The sequence below is a fragment of the Bos taurus genome, chromosome 18 (genome assembly GCF_002263795.3).
Source record: "Bos taurus isolate L1 Dominette 01449 registration number 42190680 breed Hereford chromosome 18, ARS-UCD2.0, whole genome shotgun sequence".
In the NCBI taxonomy this organism is placed as follows: Eukaryota; Metazoa; Chordata; class Mammalia; order Artiodactyla; family Bovidae; genus Bos; species Bos taurus.
The window spans coordinates 53764772-53785188 of record NC_037345.1 but is presented as its reverse complement, the minus strand read 5'-3'; the positions used below and the strand labels follow the sequence as shown (position 1 = coordinate 53785188).

Sequence of the window (20417 nt, the reverse complement as noted above, 5' to 3'; positions counted from 1 at the left end):
GGAGTCAAAGTCAGTCTGAGAAATGGGTATAAATTTTGGAGCTAGAGCTTGACGCACATTCAGCGTAGTGACACAGGCTGGCCGCCTGAGGGGGCTTCAGCCCTGTTCAAGGAGCCAGGGGAGGGAGGAGGGAACCTTGCAAACGAATGTCAGGCTCAGACTCATGAACTGTAGAGCGCTGAGAACAGAGCATCTTAGAAGGCCGAGAACAAAGCCTCTTAGAACGTAGTACAAAGGCCCCTGGAATCGTTGAATGGTGAGCGCAAAGCCTCACAGCATCTGGGAGATAAAAGATACTTAGATTCTGTTCGGCCCAGGGTCTTATAATTCCCGAATTTGGGACATGACCGATCTTAAGACTCTTAGACGTAAGACTGGCTACAGAATTTGAAAGGCCTAGTGCAAGGCCCTTTTTCAAAAAAATAAGAATTTCAAGACAGTAACAGCAGAGTATTAAACCAAACTCGGGGCCCCCTGAGCGGGTCATATGCCCGTGAAGCCGACCTCGCTTAGAAGCACAATTTTATGGGTGGATGTCGTCTCAGTTGGCCTGGCCCTCAGCTGAATATCTGGGAAGGCTTCCTGGAAGAGGAGGCAAAATCAGCACTAGACTCTCAAATCCTTTCCGCCTCGCGCGCCGCTTCAAAAGCTGAAGGTTAGGAGGTGGGGAGAGAGGAGCAGCTGCCAAAATGTTACAAGGACCCCTTCTCTATTTATATATCACCCCTGCCCTTCTCGCGGGACAGTCCAATGACAGCCAGAGCTCTCCCGCAAGGGGGCGGAACCAGCTGCGGGACGGGAGAGACCAGGACCAATGACCTCCGGGCAAGGGAGGACTTGTTTCATTGTGACGCGTGGGGGCGTGGCCAGGGCCCAAAAGGCGGTGAGAAGGGGGGCGTGGCGAGGAGGGCCGTAAGCCGATCGAGTAGGCAGCTGCGAGCATGCGTCGCGTTGGGGGGTGCACAGCAGAGCATCTTCGTAAGGAAGGGTACTAGCCAATAAGCCGGGGTTGCTCTGTCGCCGGGGGCGTGGCCATGCAGATAAGGCGCGGGTGGGCGGCCCAATGGGCGGGCGCCTATGCAGATGAGACGGTGACAGCCGGGCCAGCGGGCGGGCTGGCAGGCGGGCTGTTGGGGCGGGGAGGTGGGACCGGGAGAGGGGTGGCCGCGGGGCCCGGCCGGTCTGGGGCGGGGGGCCGCAGCCATGATCCGGGCCTTCTCGTTCCCGGTGAGCCCCGAGCGGGGTCGGCTGCGGGGCTGGCTAGAGGGCAGCCTGGCCGGGCTCTGCGAGTTGCACTGGCTCCGGGAGAGGCAGGAGTACCGCGTGCAGCAGGCGCTGCGGCTGGCCCAGCCCGGAATGGGGGGCGCCGAGGCCGAGGACGAGGAGGACGCCGACGAGGACGAAGATGCGGCGGCGGCGCGCCGGGCCGCAGCGGCCCTGGAAGAGCAGCTGGTGAGGGGCCGCCTGTCCTTCCGTCCCTGTGCTCTCGTCTGTGTCTGTCTGTCTGTCTCGGTTGGATGCTCAGACACCCGTCCGGGTGGGGGAGGGAGGAGGGGAAAAGGAGAGGGGGGTGGGGCTGGAGAGTCTGGGTGGCGGGCGGGATCAGGCCTCCCCGCCCCCAAACTGGGAAAGGGGGCTACCTCGCCTCTGCCGGTCCCTCGTGTGATGCACAGGCCCGCATTCCCTACACCCCTTCCCCAAAGAAAATCCATCTGGGCGCCAAGTACGTGTCAAGCCCGGGCTGAGTATTTGGCAGGCGTTGTCTTCTTGCAGCTTGGGGGATAAGGGGGTGATAGTACCCATTTTATAGAGGAAAAAACCTGAGGCTCAGACAGGGCAAACGACTCACCCAAGGTCACACAGCCGGATCCAAACATGCCCCTCTCCTGGCCTCCCTATCAGCGCTCCCCCCACCCCCCGTCTTCCCTAAGTCCTGGTGTGCTTGGAGATCTCCGGAGGGGGCGGGGAGGGGGGGAGGGGATCCTCGAACCTCCTGAGGGAAGGATTGCTGCTGAGAGGAAGTTCACAGTCCCTTAGGATCCCACGGTGATCTCGACCCTTTGGTGACACTTTGCCTCCTTTGCTACCTGGTCACAGTCCTGCTTAACCCAAGTGGTGGCAAATTGAAGCAGCATGGGAGTCTGACTTCTAGACGCCCTGGGTGCTTGATGGTGGAAGATGAGGCAAGGTGTCCAGAATGACTTAGGGAGCATCACCTCTCTCTCCCTCTCTTTGTTATTCCTTAATTCTCCTGGGTTTCTTGCACTCTTTTCCCTCCTGCCACATCTCTGTGACTTTCTGTGCCTGTTTCTTTGCCTTTCTCAGTCCTCTGTCTCTCTGTCTCCCTTGGTCTTCCTTTCTTGCATTTCTTCCTGCCCCACATCCCTGTCTCTCTCTTCCCCTCCCCCCAGCCTGCCAGGCCCCAGACCCCAGCTCCACTTGCTGATCCCATCCCCAAGCCTGTGTGTGGTCAGAGCTTCCCGTTTGGGGAAACCTGAGCCGAGGTAGCAGGGGGAGGAGGCTCTCCCTGCTACTGACCTCGACTGCCCCCTCCTTGGATGGGGAATGGCGGGGAGGTGGGGGTAAACTGAAGCCAGACTCTGGGGCTGGACGGCCAGCCCCTCCCCCCACCCCACCCCACTCCCCCACCCCCGCCAGGAGAGGGACCCTGCACATTCTTCTGTGGAAACAGAAACAGCTGTGGGAGGCCCCACCCCCTCCCAAAGTTAGAGCCGCGCGTTGTGGGGGCCCTCACCAGCTCACCCCACCCTAAACTGGCTGGGCTTGGGAAGGCACCTCCCATCCCTCCAAAGAGAGGCAGAAGGCATGGGGATGGGCCAGCTGTGTCCTGCCTCCCTGCCCCTCATCCTCTCCCTCTCTCTGCCTCAGTCTCCCCCTTTTCTGCCCCTCTGTCTACTCCCAGCCATCAGTACTCCCACCCCACCCCCCAACAATCTCCAAGCAGAGCTCCGTCCCCGCATCAGGGAGGAGGCGGTGGCAGGCAACGGGAGGGAGACAGCGCCACTGAGGGAGGAGCAGAGAAGCGCTAAATATAAACTCCTCTGGTGTTGGGGGTTCCTGGGTCCTTCCAAAGAGGGGGTGGGGGGCCTCCCCTGATCCCTGAGCCTCTGTTGTGTGATGCTCACCCCTTCGACTCCTCCATCCTGCCACCCAGGGATACACTCCCTTTGAAACAAGAAAGATTGAGGCCAAAATTGATTCATTTCTAGTAGGAAAGATAGGGATGCAGGGAAAGATTAGGGGGAACCTCAGAGAAAAGAGGCAAGAATCCTGAATGGGGCAGGAGTGCTGTTCTCTCCCGCCAAGGAAAATGGTCCCCTTCAGCAAGAAGGACTCAAGTTAGACTTGCAGAAGGACTTCCTAACAGAGATCAAGGGAACTGGACACACACCAGGGCCATGTGAGTGGGGGCAGTAAATGTCTGGGAAAGTTTGGGCAAAGGGGTCTCCAGGGGTCCAAACCACATTCCTCTTAAACCTGCCTGAGTCAGACAGCATCAGGTCCACTTGCAAATGGGCTTGCAAAAAAAAAAAAAAAACCAATGAGGGGCACTGTGAATAGGCAGAGAGCCAGATTCAGGCCAAGGACCTTCTGGTCTTTTAAAGATTCATCCTCTTGCAGCTGGGAGGATGAAGAAATGAGGTCAGACTTGCAAATAGGGGGGTGTTGTGGGGTCCAGGCACCGGGGAAGAAGAGGCCTCTGCTATTTATCTTCCTTACTCCTGCTCTTCCCTGCAGTGGAAGAACTGAAATTGGACCTACAGAACTTATTGGGGGGAAAAAAATCTTTTTTCATTTATTTCTAATTACACCAGTAAAGCATGATTTTATATTTTCCCTGTTGGAAATTCATGGTTTTCATGTAATAATAAAAGTCAGTATTTATTAAGTGCTTAAAAGGAACTGCTGTTTAAATTTGTTTAATCCTTACAACAACCCCATTGGAATCAAAAGATGCCCATGTTAGAGATGAGGAAACAGAGCTGAGAAACTGGCTCAAGGTCATACAGTTGGCAAATGGCTGAACTTGAACCCTGGGAATTTGGCTCCCAGCCGTGCCTCCATGAACACTTCAGCCTACCATCCAGTCCCCTCATCCATCCCCTGACCCCCTAAAATCCACCCTCTTGTCTGTGATCACCATTGTCACCCTGGTGTGAATTCTGCATCTATGCACAAAAACAGGCTACATTCCAAAATACATAGAGTTTGCTTTGCTTTTTTCAAATTCCAGTTTCTTGGGTGAGGTATCAGAGACTATGGTTCTTAAAAAGTATGGCCTGATGGACTAGTAGCATCACCCAGGAGCTTGTTAGAAATTCAATTTCTTAGGCTCCTGCCTGGAATCAGGGGTCAGACCCAGTAACTTAGCTTTTAATACAACCCCCAGGTAGTAGTTCTGACTCATCATTATACTGTACATTCTGCTTGTTTTGGCTGTGCTAGCTCTTTGTTACGGCTCTTGAGCTGTCTGTTGCGATGCATAGGCTTCTCTAGTTGTGGAGTGTGGGCTTAGTTGCCTCGGGGCGTTTGGGATCTTAGTTCCCCAACTAGGGATCAAACCCACATCTCTTGCCTGGTGGAGCTTAACCACTGGACCACCAGGGAAGTCCCTCTGCATTGTCCTTTTTTCACTCCACAATAGGTCTTGATGATGGTTCTGTTATATAGAAATGGCCTCGTTGCATTTTAACAGCTGTATAGTATTCTGCTGTATTCATTCATTCCTTTCCCAAACATTTCCTGGGCACCTACTTTGAGCCAGGAACTGTTCTAGGTACTGGGACTGGGTTGGGGAGGTGGTGACAGGGACAGCGCAGCAGTATACAGAAGAGACACGAATCTCTGCCCTTCTGGGGCTGGGGCTGACGATCTGGTGAGAAAATGAACAAATGACAGCCTGATACATCATTTTAAGTCAGGAGGTCATTGCTGCTATGTTGGGGGTGGGGGGTGGGGGAAAGGCAGGGCAACCCAGGTGCAGAATGATGGGGAGCTATTTTGGAAAGAATGATCAGAGAAGGGAGCATGTAGGCATCTGAATGAAGCAAGGGAGGGAGCCAGGAGAGTGTGCTGGGGAATCACATCTTACTGAGTTAGGAGCATGTCTGGTATGTTCAGGGAACAGTCAGGAGGCCAGTGTGGCTACAGCGGGGTGAGCAAGGACATGATTAGTGTGGGGCAGGATGTGGGATATAGGGGTGGTCCTTGATGTGTTTTAGCCATCCCTGACACTGCATCATGCGGCTGCATCCCTGGGATCTGCTCAAGGATGACACCACTCTGAGCATCTCTGTCCACTGAGCTCAAAGTGAAATGATCTGTTGACTTTCCTCCCAGATACAAGCCCAGATGGGGGCTTCTGTTCTAGGGGGGAGGGGTAAGGACCAGGGCCCAGGAGAGCAGCCACAGGAATAGGAAGTTGGAGAGGGGGTTGTCTGCGGGGGAGCCGGCCAGTCTTTCTGCCCTAAATAGGCAAGCCTGGGCGGCTGCCCTCTCAGCCCCTCCTCCCCCCTTCCCTCCCTCCCGCTGCCTGCCTGCCGTCCAGACAAGCCGCTTTTGTCTGAGGGTCAACCGTCAGCCCGAAGCTGCCCCCACCTCTGGCCTCACCCAGATCTGTGTGAGACTCTTCCTGGCTCCGGTCCTGTTTTTCAAAAGGGGGTTAAGTCCTAGTGTCTTGGAGACCCCATGTGTGTTGTTTCAGCCCCTGCCCCCACCGTGTCCCAGTCACTCCCCTTTAAGGGTTTCACCTTCATTTATTTATTCACATCTGATAGGAGGCGGTCTTTTCCTGCAGCACAAAGGATCCGGGGTAGACTCCATCGACATTTCCCATGGGGATGAGGTGCTGTGACCCACACTAGGGCTTCTGGGTGAGGATGGAGCTAGGGCAGGAGGAGGAGGGGTTGCTGCTGGAGGCAATGGAACCCCCTGGGGTTTGCTATGGTAGTTCCACTAAGGCTAGATTCACAGAAGGGCATTTGCTGTTGTTGATCAGTGGCTACATCGTGTCTGACTCTTTGTGACCCCATGGACTGTAGTCCACCAGGCTCCTCTGTCCATGGGATTTCCCAGGCAAGAATACTGGAGTGGGTTTCCATGCCCTCCTTCAGGGGATCTTCCCAACCCAGGGATCGAACCTGCATCTCCTGAATTTCCTGCATTGGCAGGTGGATTCTTTACCACTGAGCCACCAGGGAAGCCCTCCAGTAGGCATGAGGGGATTCTTTCTGGGATGTGCAAAAATTTATATGAATCGTGGTCACCCTGTTTTACCCAAATGAGGGACAGAGTCAACCTACAGCAAGAAAAACTTACGGACGACTTGCAGATGGACTTTTCATTGGTGATAAAGGGCACTGGGGGGACTTCCCTGGCAGTCCAGTGGCTAAGACTCTGAACACTCCCAATGCAGGGGGGGGGCCGGGGTTAGATCCCTGGTCAGTGAGTTAGATCCCACATGCTGCAACTACAACCTGGAGCAGCCAAGTGAATAAATAAATAAATATTAAAAAGGGGGCCATGGTGGGGGAGGTGGGAGCATCTGAGACGAGAGAGTCAAAGTGTGGGAGAAGGCAGATGAATGAATGGCTGAGAGATCTGCTGGGTCCTGAACACTAACTTCTAGCAGTGACCTGCCTTTACAGCAGGAAAACCTGAAGTTATGCTCAAAGAGCATTCTAATAGGGGTTAAGGAGCCATGAGCTCCAGATAGAGGGAACAGCTGGTAGAGAAGGGACAAGAGATGGGGCCTTCTGAAGCCTTTTCACTCACACTTAAGAGCAAATGAGGTGACTGCAGAATGAGGGACTGGAGTTAGACGACCAGGAAGACTTTCTAATGGGTTGAAGGGACAGAGATATTGAAGGGAATCCTGGAAGTTGGGTACTGCTTTTACCTTTTTGAAATTGAGCCTCACTGTCAAAGAGAAACTCTGCCCATGAGCTGCTAGAATAGAGGACGAGTTGGCAGAGGACTGGGGAGTCTTCTGACCATCTTGCTCTCCCTACTTCCTTAGGAGGCCTTGCCTGGGCTCATCTGGGACCTGGGCCAGCAGCTGGGAGACCTGAGCCTGGAGTCTGGGGGCTTGGAACAGGAGAGTGGGCGCAGCTCGGGTAAGCATGGGTTAGAGGTAGTGGGGTCTGCTGGGCCACCCCATCCCGCTGTCTCCTGTTTCACAGGCTCCTCACTCTGCCTCTTGATCTCCTCTCCTCCACCCCGTGTCCCCTTTTCAGCTCCCACTGATTGTTTTCTCCCCTTCTCTTTGAAATCTAGGCTTCTATGAAGACCCCAGCTCCACGGGAGGCCCAGACTCACCACCCTCGACTTTCTGTGGGGACAGTGGCTTCTCTGGCTCTGGCTCCTATGGACGCCTGGGTCCCTCTGAACCCCGGGGCATCTATGCCAGCGAGAGGCCCAAGTCCCTAGGTAAGGTGGGTGGGGTTGGGCCCCTGCGAGCCAGGCTTTTGATCACAAGCATCTGAGTCAGACCAACCTGGATTTGAAGTCTGGCTGTACTGTGTGATTTTGAGCACATTCCTTCTTTCTGGGCTTCTTCATCCATTAAAATGGGATTCATAACAGCATCTACTTCACAGGGAAGTTTTGACTATTCAGTGAGCCTCTGCCCAAAGACATTGAAACTTGGCACATGGTAGCCATTCGGTAAACAGAAATCGCTGCTCTTCATTTGTTCAACTACGTTTCTGAGTCCCTACTATGTGCCTTCCTGGCACATATCATAGGGGTGAGGAATACAGCAGTAAAGAAATCGCTGTCTTCATGAAACTGACATTCAAGTGAGAAATAGATAATATACAAGATAAACAAGTAAAACATTTAAGATACTAGATTTTTATTTATTTATTTAATAAGCTCCCTGGTGGCTCAGACAGTAAAGAATCCACCTGCAATGCAGGAGGCACGGGTTCGATCCCTGGGTCGAGAAGATCCCCTGGAGAAGGAAATGGCAACCCACTCCAGTATTCTTGCCAGGGAAATCCCATGGACAGAGGAGCCTGGTGGGCTACAGTGCCTAGGGTCTTAAAGAGTCTCACGTGACTGAATGACTTTCACTTTTCATTATTTAACGGTCATGTCCCATGTTAAGATCTTAGTTCCCCGACCAGGGATTGAACCCATGCCCCCTGCATTGGAAGCACGGAGTCTTAACCCCTGGACCACCAGGGAAGTCCCTAGGATGTTAGATATTGACATGTACCATGAAAAGAAAATTATGGAAGGGGACGAGAGCATGTTTCTTGGAGCCGGGGAGGGAACTGCAACTGTAGAAAATTTGGCCAGAGACGGCGTCACTGATACTGTGACATTGGAGTGGTGCCCTAAAGTAAGAGAGGGACTGGTCAAGCAGACATCCTGAGGGAAGGGTAGTTTAGGTAGCAGGAGCAGCCAATACAGAGGCCGTGAGGTGGAAGTGCGTCTGGCCCGGTGCATCCAGGAGGTGGAGCTCTCTAAGTGCAGAGGAGCTGGAGGTCAGACACGCAGAGGCAGGACGGACCATGCAAGGCCTTGGAGGCCACTGTGAAGACTTCGTTATGAACCTGATGTGTGGAAAGGGGTGAGAGCAGGTGCTTCGTTGCGACTGTCGTTTTTAATGGGAGTGGGAGAGTAGGGCAGGCGGCAGGCAAACTGCTCCTCCTAGGCTCATAGGGAAAGGGCTTTGAGAGCTCCTCTCTCTTCCTTTTTTGCCTCCCTCCCCTAGGAGACGCCAGTCCCAGCGTACCCGAGACAGTGGGCGCTAGGGCAGCCGTGCCGCGGTCCTTCTCGGCGCCCTACCCGACGGCTGCGGGGTCTGCGGGCCCAGAGGCCTGCTCCTCCGCGGAGCGACGAGCCCGCGCGGGGCCCTTCCTGACGCCCAGCCCCCTGCACGCCGTGGCGCTGCGCAGCCCGCGACCATGCTGCCGCCCTCCCCAGGACTCGCCCGACGCCTCGGGCGCGGGGCGGCCCCTGGACGGCTACATCTCGGCGCTCTTGCGCAGGCGCCGCCGCCGGGGGGCGGGCCAGCCCCGGACCAGTCCCGGGGGCGCGGACGGGGGCCCGCGGCGCCAGAACAGCGTGCGCCAGCGGCCGCCCGACGCGTCCCCGCCCCCCGGAGGCGCGCGATCCGCGCCCGAGCCCCCGGTGGAGCGCGCGGGGGTCCGTCCCGCCAGCCCGGCCCCGTTGGGCCGCGCCTGGGCCTCGCCGTGGGAAGCGGAGGCGACCCCCGAGCCCGTGGCGCCGCCCGCTGTCCCCTCGCCCCCCGACAGCCCGGCGGAGGGCCGCCTGGTGAAGGCACAGTACATCCCGGGCGCGCAGGCCGCCACTCGCGGCCTCCCTGGCCGCGCGGCGCGCCGCAAAGCGCCCCCTCTGACGCGGGGCCGCAGCGTGGAGCAGTCCCCACCTCGGGAGCGTCCCCGGGCCGCGGGCCGCCGCGGACGCATGGCCGAGGCCTCAGGCCGCAGGGGCTCGCCCAGGGCTCGCAAGGCTGCGCGCTCCCAGTCCGAGACCAGCCTTTTGGGCCGCGCCGCCGCAGTTCCGCCAGGTCCCCCCAAGTACCCCACAGCCGAAAGGGAAGAGCCCCGGCCGCCGCGGCCTCGCCGTGGTCCGGCGCCCACTCTCGCGGCTCAGGCAGCGGGGTCCTGCCGCCGCTGGCGCTCCACGGCCGAGATCGACGCTGCCGATGGGCGCCGGGGCAGGCCCCGCGGCCCCGCCGCCCGAGGCCCGGGTCCTGGCCCATCCCCTTCAGCTCCTCAGCGCCGTCTGCTCTACGGCTGCGCGGGCAGCGACTCGGAGTGCTCGGCCGGGCGCCTGGGGCCCCTGGGGCGCCGGGGCCCGGCAAGCGGCGTCGGCGGAGGCGGCTATGGGGAGAGTGAATCGAGCGCCAGCGAAGGCGAGTCGCCTGCCTTCAGCTCCGCATCCAGCGACTCCGATGGCAGCGGTGGCCTCGTGTGGCCTCAGCAGCTGGTGGCAGCCACCGCGGCCTCCGGGCCAGGGGCTGGTGCGGGTGGAGGGGCGCCTGCGGGCCCCGCCAAAGTCTTTGTGAAGATCAAGGCCTCCCACGCGCTCAAAAAGAAGATACTGCGTTTCCGTTCGGGTTCTCTCAAGGTCATGACTACAGTGTGAGTTTAGAGGTTTGCTTGGGATCCCCCTTCATGGCCTCTGCACCACCACACCCCCACTCACTGATCCTTCTACACCTCCTTTCCAAAGACCACCATTCTCTCTGCTTCCAAAGACCCTTCTTCACTGCCCCATCCACTGCAGTCTTGGTTGAAAAGGCTCCTCCTCCACCACAGGGAGGAGTCCTGTTTGACCCAGTTGAGCTGCGGACTCTGCAGCCCTTGGGCTAGAAAGTTCCCTTTCTGTGGGCCTCACTTTCTTCATCTGTACTATGGGTGTACTATGGTATACAGAAGGGGTAATTCAGTTTGAATTTCCCCATTTTAGTTTAGACAGTTAGTCCGTTTTTCCTCTTCGTTTCTCTCACTGAGCCCTCTTATTCCTCGTTTCCATGCCCAGTTATGGCCCCCCTTCCACATCCTTGAACCCTTAGGATATCCCCTTAGCACCCTGATCAGAGACGCTGTGGCTCACCCAGAGGGTGCTTGCAGAGTGCCCTGAAAAGGGAAGGAGCACTGACTTTGGGGTTTTGAGGGTCACGTAGGAGTTGGTAACACCAGGAGAGAAAGACTCTTTCACCTCCCTCCCTGGACAGATATGAGGATTGGGAGGTAGAAGAGGGAAAGGAAGATGGCTTCTATCTCGTGGTACCCCCTGTGAGAGGGAGTGGGGGGAGCCCAGGATGACCCTCAGTTGTTCCAATCCAGTATTTTTTCCTTTTAAAAAAAAAAAAAATTACTGTATTTATTATGACGATGGTGACTCCCCAGTGCACAGGGGGGCCAGAATCTGTGTGTTTCTCTAACCTCTTTGTAAATAAATGCACAGTGTTACATAAATGGTGGCGGACTTTCCTTTTGTGGTTAAATGGACTTTTCCTTTGGACTAATAGTTATTGAGCAACTGCTGTTTGCTTTGGGTATGGTAGTGTGAGAACCAGATGTCAAATCCTAGCTCAGGTCTCAATACCATTTTTTTTTTAACCACTGAATATTTTATATCAATGAATCTAATCCTAGGTTGAGTTTTGTTTGGTCATAAATATGGTTTCATAAAATGGAAATAATAAAAAGCAAAATGTTTAGAAACAAATAATATAGGTAAAGTGACAGCCCCAAATGCCTTCTCTCAGAAGTCATAATCAGTTTGATGTACATCCTTGTATGTTTTTCTTTATGTGTTTGCATACATGTATGAATCCTAGTAGCTATATAAATATATGTGACTCTACATATGCATGAAGTGAAAGTCGCTCAGTCGTGTCTGACTCTTTGCAACCCCACGGATGTATAGTCCATACAATTCTCCAGGCCAGAATATTGGAGTGGGTACATCCCCTTCTCCAGGGGACCTTCCCAACCCAGGGGCCGAACCCAGGTCTCCCTCATTGCAGGCGGATTCTTTACCAGCTGAGCCACCAGGAAAGCCCATATATATTAATATACATACCCGTACTCTTGCCTGGAAAATCCCATGGACGGAGGAGCCTGGTAGGCTGCAGTCCATGGGGTCGATAAGAGTCGGACACGACTGAGTGACTTCACTTTCACTTTCATGCATTGGAGGAGGAAATGGCAACCCACTCCAGTGTTCTTGCCTGGAGAATCCCAGGGATGGTGGGGCCTGGTGGGCTGCGGTCTATGGGGTCGCACAGAGTGGGACACAACTGAAGCGACTTAGCAGCAGCAGCAGTTATACTCTATACAGCTAAAACTGTTTACATAAGTTGAGCCATATGTATACATTGTTTATCAAATTTTGATCTGTGCCTGGAGATTTCTATATGGGAACGGTTTTAATTAGTTGAATTTCTTTGAGGATTTAGTACTGTTTAGCTTTTCTGTTTATTTGTTTATGCTTTTCTATTTCTTCATATGTCAGTTTAACTAGGTTGTATTCTAGGAATTTTTTCATCTCATCTAAATTTAGGTGACATTTTCCTATCACTGTAGTAGCTGCGTATGATTCCATGATCTAACCTTGTCAGCTCCTCAATTCTTTCTATTTTGGACTTTAGTGCAGTTGTATCTTTGTATATGCCTCTTTGTGCATATCCATATTTCTGTAGGATCCTAGAAATAGACTTGCTTGGTCATTACAGTACAATCATTTGAAATATTAATTGACATAGTCACAATTCCTTCCACTGAGACTGCCCTCAGTTGACATTTCCAACAGTAATTTCTGAGATGCCCATTTTTTTTTCACCCCTTCACCAAACAAGAGATGCTATTAATCGTTTTCATTTTGCCAATCTGGGGGGGAAATGATGTTTTTATTTTAATTAATATGTCTCCCTACTTTTATACAACGCATTTTGTATGCTTGTTGAAAGTTAAGTCGCTCAGTCGTGTCCGACTCTTTGCGGCCCCGTGGACTGTAGCCCATCAGGCTCCTCCATCCATGGGATTCTCCAGGCAGGAATACTGGAGTGGGTTGCCATTTCCTTCTCCAGGGGATCTTCCTGACCCAAGGATCGAACCCAGGTCTCCCGCATTAAAGGCAGATGCTTTAACCTCTGAGCCACCAGGGAGGCTGACCCACTTGTAATTCTCTGAATTGCCTGTTCACACCTTTTGCCCATTTTTCTTTTGGGTAAGCCCAATAAAATCCCATGGATGGAGGAGCCTGGTAGGCTGCAATCCATGGGGTCGCTAAGAATAGGACTTCACTTTTACTTTTCACTTTCATGCATTGGAGAAGGAAATGGTAACCCACTCCAGATGTTCTGCCTGGAGAATCCCAGGGACGGGAGCCTAGTGGGCTGCCATCTATGGGGTCGCACAGAGTCGGACACGACTGAAGCGACTTAGCAGCAGCAGCAGCAGCAGCAGCAATAATTATATTAACTGCATGGATGGGTAAATAGAGACTCAGAGAGGGGCTGTTACCCTGGTCACAAAGCAAGAGGGAGCCAGGACTAGGATCCAATCTCCACCTGACTCCACAGTCTGAAGAATGGGTATTTTTGTTGCTGCTTTGACCCTTGTGACTACATGGCTACATGGGTGCATCCACCTCTCTGTTGCTTTGACTTCTGAGAGAGTAAGGTCTGCTGTACTGAGTTGTATGTCCAGGGCCCACTAAGGCAATTTGGATATGCTGCTGCTGCTAAGTCGCTTCAGTCATGTCCGACTCTGTGCGACCCCAGAGATGGCAGCCCATCAGGCTCCCCGGTCCCTGGGATTCTCCAGGCAAGAACACTGGAGTGGGTTGCCATTGCCTTCTCCAAGGCCTGAAAGTGAAAAGTGAAAGTGAAGTCACTCAGTTGTGTCTGATTTCCAGTGACCCCATGGACTGCAGCCTACCAGGCTCCTCTGTCCATGGGATTTTCCAGGCAAGAGTACTGGAGTGGGGTGCCATTGCCTTCTCCACAATTTGGATATAGTAAGGAACAAAACAGAAAAAAAGTCCTTGCCCCATGGAGCTTCCCTTCTGGTAGGTGTGAGTTGTAGTGGTGGTGTGTGTGTGGATTAAAAGATACTTCCTTCAACAGTAACAGTTTATTTTTTGCTTTGTTTTGATTTTTTTGCCTTTTTTTTTTTTGGCTGTGCCATGAGATTTGCAGGATCTTATTTCTCTGACCAGAGAACTGGGGCATTGCACTGAAAGCGCCATCTAAAATCACTAGACCACCAGGGAACTCACAAAGTTATTTTTTAAAGTTTCCGGGAAAAGTCATTGCTTCTCAGGCCCTTGGGAATATTTCTCCCATCTCTGTTTCATAAAAAGAGCAAGTAAAGCTGAAAGGGGGAAGGGACTTGTCTAAGGATACACAGATCACTCAGTGGTCAAGATGGTTGAAGTGCAGATGGCTGACCTTTCTTCCTTTTTAAGATTTTAGTGCTTAATCATAAAAAAATAACAACTAACACTCTGTGAGCACTTACTATATGCCAGACTATTCTCAGTGACTCATTTAATTCTCACATTCTCACGGAGGTGGATATGATGCTTATACCCATTAAAAACACATATTTATTTATTTGGCTGTGCTGGGTCTTAGTTGTGACACTTGGTACCTTTAGTTGCAGCGTGTGGAATTTAGTTCCCTGACCAGGGATCGAACCCAGGGCCCCCCTGCATTGGAAGCATGGAGTCTTAGCCACTGGACCACCAGGGAAGTCCCTCTTAGGTCCATTTTGATGGAGAAACCGAGGCACAGCTCTCTCGAGTCACTTACCAGAAACCAAGAAGTAGCAAAGCCAGACCTTTAAGTTAGACTGCTTATGAGTCCACATTGTTAGCCTTTGCCCCATCAGCCTATTTCTGTATGGATTATTTCTAGACAGATACACAAGGAACTGCTCACAGGGATGGAGGCTGAGCTGGTGGCCGGCAGGAGAGGATGCTGACATAATAAATACATAAATTCTGTAATTTTTAAAAGGTGATAAGGACTGCGAGGGGAAAACAGCAGAGATGAAGGAATGGGGAGGCAGAGGAGTTTTTAAGTAGACTGATCCGGGGGGTGCTCTAATTGAGAGGGTGAGTTTGAACAGAGACCTGAAGGAGGTGGAGAGTCGAGGCTTGTGGATCTCTTGGGAAAGAACCTCCCAGGCGGAGAGGTCAGCCAGTGCTGAAGCCCAAACAGTGCCTGGTATGTTGGCAAAATAGTTGGGAGTCCAGCATGTCTGGAGCAGTGAGAGACGGGGGAGAATGGGGCCTGGGGAGGGTACGGGGGAGGTGAGGGCAGAAGACGGTCTGGGACCACTGCATCACGTGGGGTCTCATGGGCCACGGTGAGGAATTTGGTTTTTATTCCTCCAGAGAGATGAGAGCCATGGGAGAATTCAGAGCCGAAGAGGAACTTAGATGTTTGGGGTGTGGGAGGAGGGGGTTAACAGCTCTATTGAAACATAATTCACTACCATAAAATTCTCCCATATAAAATATGGGACTCAGTGGTTTTTGTTTAAATTGTTTCTCCCTTGTGATGAGAGCTTTTAAGATGGACTCTCTTAGCACCTTTCAAACATGCAACACAGGATTATTAATTATACTGACCATGTTGTACTTTATATCCCATGACTGACTTGTTTGACAACTAGAAATTCGCTTTTGACTCTCTTCACCCATTTTGCTCATCCCCCAACCCCTCAGGCAACCATCAATCTGTTCTGTGTCTACAAGCTTTTTGTTTTTAGATTCCATATGTAAATGAGACCCCATGGCATTTGTCTTTTTCTGTCTGACTTAGGTCATCTGTTGTCCGTCCATGTTGTCACAAATGGCAAGATTTCCCTCTTTTTTATGCCTGAATAATATTCCATTATATTCACATTTTCTTTATTCATTCCCATCAGTGGACACTTAGGTTGCTTCCACAGTCTTGGCTATTGTAACAAATGCTGCAATGAACACAGGGCTGAATGTATCCTTTTCAATTACTGTTTTCATTTTCTTTAGATAAATGCCCAGAAGTGGAATTGCTGGACCATATGTTAGTTCTGTTTGTTTGAGGAAACTCCATACTGTTGTCCATCCTGGCTACACCAGCTTACATTCCTAGGAATAGTGCCCGAGGGTTCCTTTTTCTTGACATCCTTGAATGACACCTGTCATTCTTTTTTTGATGATGGCCTTTCTGATAAATGTGAGGTGATATCTCATTGTGGCTCTGAGTTGCCTTTCCCTGGTGTTTAGTGATGTTGAGCGCCTTTTCATGAACCTGTTGGCCATCTGAATGTCTTATTTGGAAAAATGTCTATTCAGATCTTCTGCCCATTTTTTAAATCAGATTTCCCTTTTGCTTTTGACTTGTATGAGTTCTTTATATATTTTGGATATTAGTTCTTTATGTATGCTGGATGTTAATCCCTTATCTTGTACATGGTTAGCAATGTGCCCCATTCAGTAAGTTGCCCTTTCATTTTGTTGATGATTTCCTGTGCAGAAACTCTTAATTTGATATAGTCCCACATTTATTTTTGCTTTTAGTGTCAAATCCAAGAAATAAAATCTCCACATCTGATGTCAAAACATACTGCTTATGTTTTCTCCTAGGACTTTTGTGGTTTCAGTTCTTAGGTTCAAGTATTTAATTCATTTGAGTTAATTTTTGCACAAGGTGTAAGATAGGGGTCCAGTTTCATTCTTCTGCATGTGGCTGTTGAGTTTTCAGAACACCATTTTTTGAAGAGACGGTCTTTTCTCTATTGTGTATCCTTGGCTCCTTTATTATAAATTAATTGCCCATGTATGTGTCAGTTTATTTCTGGGCTCCCTATTCTAGTTTGTTGACCTATGTGTCTGTTTTTATGCCAGTACCATACCGTTTTAATTACCATAGCATTGTAATATAGTATGAAATAGGGCACATGATGCCTCCAGCTTTGTATTTCTTTCTCAAAATTGCTGTGGCTATTTAGGGTCTTTCCTGATCTCATACACATTGCAGAATTGTTTGGTCTATTTCTGTGAAAAATGCCACTGGAATTTTGATAGGGATTGCACTCAATCTCTCAATTGCTTTGGATAGTATGGACAGCTTAACAATATTAATTCTTCCAGTCCATGAACACAGGATGTCTTTTCATTTATTTCTGTCTTCTTCAATGTCTTTTATCAAGGTTTTATCAATGGCTTTTATTATAGTCACAGAGTTGTCCTGTGATTATATTACCACCACAGTAAATTTCAGAACATTTCCATCACTCCAGGTAGAAACTCTGCATCCCTTATCTGTCATCCTACAGTCTCCCCAGCCTGTGGGGATCCACTTTTGTAGATCTATTTTTATCCCTTATAGAGTGGCCTGTTCTGGAAATATATGTGGAATCACACAATATATAGTCTTTTGTAACTGTGTATTTCACTTAGCATAATGTTTCAAAGTTTATCCATGTTGTAGCACATGTCAGTACTGCATTTCTTTTTATTGCCAAATGATGTTCCACTGTTTGAATAGACCACATATAGTTTATCCACTTATCAGTTGATGAACATTTGGGTTGTTTCCACTTTGGGGCTTTTGTGAATAATGCTGCTAGGAACATTCAAATACAGAGTGTTTGTGTGACTACCTGCTTTCATTTCTCCTAGGTAGATACATAATAGAGGAATTGCCGGGTCATCAGGTAACTCTGTTATCTTTTGAGGAACTGCCAGAGTATTTTCTAAAATGGCAGCATCGTTTTACATCCCCACGGGCAGTGTATGAGAGTGTCAGTTTCTCCATATTTTCACTAGCACTTGCTACGGTTATCTTGGGACTTTGTTTTAAACAGGGTCCCTCTGGCTGCTCTGTGCCGAACAGGCTGAGGGAGACAGAGATATTAATAGAAGCTGGAGACCCAGTGAGTAGGGACTATAATTGTTCAAGCTGCAGGGCATGGTGCCTGGACCAGAATGGGGGCAGCAGAGGAGGTGAGAAGTGACTGGATTGTGGACAGACTTTGAAGATGGAGTTAATGGGATTTGTTGCTAGAGCAGTTGTGGGGTGTGAGAAAAGGAGGCGGGGAATCAAGATTGACCCATCAACTGAGATGAATAAGACTGGTAGGAAAGGGTTTGGCAGGTGGAATCAGGAGCTCAGTTTTGGGCAACTGAGTTTGAGATACTGCAGACATTCATATGGAACGTCCGGTAGGGACTGGGTATTCCATGCTAGATTTACTCTTGGAAGTCATCGTACGTTTCCTTAATAATTCAAGTCAGAATTGAATCTGCAATCCAGGGTCTCAGTTTCTCCCTCCAGAAAATGGGATCAGGAGTACCACTGCCATGAAGCTGGGGAATTCCTCTGCAGCACAGGGCAGGGTTGCACATCTGGAAACCAAGGTAATGCGTAGAGTGAAAAGGTCCACAACCGGGAAGAGAAATGGAGGTTACGCTTGGTTCAGACAGCGTCCGCCTGTCCATCTCCCCGCCCCCAGCCTCTGGCTGCCATTAGAGACAGGGAGGGAAGATTGGGTCGTCACCCTGTCTTTCCCCGCTCTGAGCCGTGTTTCCTCCTTGGGGGCTGCCCGGGCCAAAACTGCTGATGGAAAGCAGCTGCGGGAGGCGCCGAGGTTAGGCGTAAACCCAGGCCCCTCCCCGGCGCCGGCCGACCCCGCTAAGGGAGGGGGACGGGGGCGCCCTAACTCCCCTCCGCTCTTCCGCAGCCGGGCCCGGGGCCCTGGCACGTCCGGCGCGCCTGATGCTTTCCAGATGTGAGCTTAGTTCCCCTCCCCCCTCCAACCTGGCCCTGCTGCTCCCGCGCGATAGAGGTTTGGGGAGCCAGGGTCCGATATCCCGCTATCAAACTGGGGACCCAGGCCCGTATCCCCTGCCGGCCGGTCCTGCTTCCCTGTTCAGGCGGTAAAAACCGAATTGGGATGGAATGACTGCAGTAAAGACGCTTCTCTCCCAGACCTCCACGTCTCTCCGGGGCTCGGCCTCCGCCCCTCCCGCAGCCGGCTCCGGAGGCGAAGTCGGGAGCTGGTCCCATGACCCGCCCCTCGCGGCAAACCACACCCAGGACACGCCCCCCAAAGACACGCCCCGAACACGCCCCTCCTCACCCCCGCCCCGAACTTCCACGCCCCTTCGGCGGCCCAGAGGTCTTGCCTCTGGGACGCGCCTCTGCAGACCCCGCCTCTGCGATCCGGTCCCCAGCGGAAGGCGCTGTCGGTCGTGTCTGTCTCTCTACCCGCTTCTGTCTGTGTCTCGGTGTCCGTGTTTCTCAGTCACTGTTTCTGACTACTTTTCTGTCTGCGTGTCTCTCCTGTACCCTGCACTTCTCAATCTCTGCAACCCTCTGCCTGTCTCTGTCTCTCTTAGTCCCTAGGTGTCCATCTCTCCAAATTTCCGTCTCCGTGACCCTATCTCTGCCTCTGTCTCTCCCGGCATCTCTCTCTGAATTTCTGTGTCCAGTCCATCTTCAGTGAGCTTTCTCTAGCTCCCTCCACCTTTCTGTGTCTCTCCCACCTCTAATTCCCAGCTTGCCAGCGGGGGCGCTTTGCCCTCGGGTTTCTACCTCCTACGGCTTTGGCGCCGGCGGGGTGGGCGGTTCGGCGGACCGCGGGCGCCCCCGTGTGTCCAGCAGGGAGCTGCCAGGAGACGACTGCGGGCTGAGTGTGCAGCGCCCACAAGAGTGTGTTCAGGGCAGGACACTATGGGCGTCCGTGGGTGATACTCGCTCTGTGAGTGTGTACTACTCTGAGATCGCGCGTGACGTCCAGAGGTTGTGCGTAGCTGTGTGACCTTGTGAGATTTTCTCTGACAACCAGAAACTGGGCGTGACTGTGAAATCGTATTCAGTTCAGTCGCTCAGTCGTGTCCAACTCTTTGCGACCCCATGGACTGCAGCACGCCAGGCCTCCCTGTCCATCGCCAACTCCCGGAGTTTATTCAAACCCATGTCCATTGAGTTGGTGATACCATCCAACCATCTCATCCTCTGTTGTCCCCTTCTCCTGCCTTCAATCTTTCCCCGCATCAGGGTCTTTTCAAATGAGTCAGTTCTTCAAATCGTGTTACACTGAGACATTGTGTGTGACCATTTACGTGAGTGACTGAGATGACATATCGGTGACTGCGTGTGACACCATGAGTTTGGGTGTCTCTGAGACACTATTTGGGGGACTGTGACATCGAGAGACCATGTGTGAGCAAGTGGTCGTGTGTGACAGTGTGCAATATGCTGAGGATGGGAGAATTGTGTGTGTCCACGGGGAGATGGTGTGTGAGAGAGGGCAAGAATGAATGAGAATGGCCCACCAAGTAATGGTGTGAGAAGCAGTGTGAGAGACCTGTGGGGAGGGAAGCTGAGTGTGAATGACCTTGTGAGTGTGCGACAAGGATGTGTCAGCCACAGTGATGACGTGTGAGATGCTGGGTGTGCCTGTGTGTAACACAGATCGTGTGGGACCCTGAGAGACTGGCAGAGTGTCATGACAGTGCATTAGAGAATGTGCAACTGTCCAGGGCGCTCAGGTGAGCATGCAAGAGAAAGCTCATGGGTGTTAAGTTGTGACACCGGGAGGCTTCGGTATGAAGGCAGCACCTGTGTGTGATACAGATTGTGTGAGGCTCAGCAAGGCATCCTGAGAGGGGGTGTGTGGAACTGTGTATGTGTGTGTCTACACTTGACGCTCAGAGGTTGTCCCTCTGACTGTGGTTGTGTAGGATGTGACTGGTGGTGATGGGCCTCTCAGAGAGATCGTGAGGGACCGTGTGACATTTCGAGAGGTTGAGTGGCTGTGGCGCCACAGAAGGTTAGGGTGGTTCAGGAGACTGTACACAGCATCATGTGACACAGCGAAGAGTTGTGCATCTCTGCTAGGGACTGTGAG

General features: G+C 52.0%; 1 protein-coding gene across 2 annotated transcripts; it reads left to right on the top strand.

Annotated features, from left to right (window-relative positions):
• Positions 1-867: 867 nt before the first annotated feature.
• On the top strand, positions 868-10979 carry DACT3 (dishevelled binding antagonist of beta catenin 3). Of its 2 annotated transcripts, none has more exons than XM_024979173.2 (5): positions 868-988; positions 1233-1452; positions 7040-7136; positions 7297-7449; positions 8744-10979. In XM_024979173.2, the coding sequence occupies exons 1-5, from the start codon at positions 942-944 to the stop codon at positions 10141-10143; spliced, it is 1917 nt and encodes a 638-aa protein (XP_024834941.2). In that variant the 5' UTR covers positions 868-941; the 3' UTR covers positions 10144-10979. The 2 variants fall into 2 exon arrangements, with proteins under 2 accessions (XP_024834941.2, XP_059733564.1); XM_059877581.1 differs by having other exon boundaries at positions 878-978.
• Positions 10980-20417: the final 9438 nt, after the last annotated feature.

Bases quoted from the DNA above. Each gene is read 5' to 3' on its own strand.
- DACT3 (XM_024979173.2), top strand. From the start codon at position 942: ATGCGTCGCGTTGGGGGGTGCACAGCAGAGCATCTTCGTAAGGAAGG. The intron at 7,137-7,296 runs GTAAGCATGGGT...TTTGAAATCTAG, and splicing joins GGAGAGTGGGCGCAGCTCGG to GCTTCTATGAAGACCCCAGC. The intron at 7,450-8,743 runs GTAAGGTGGGTG...TCCCTCCCCTAG, and splicing joins CGAGAGGCCCAAGTCCCTAG to GAGACGCCAGTCCCAGCGTA.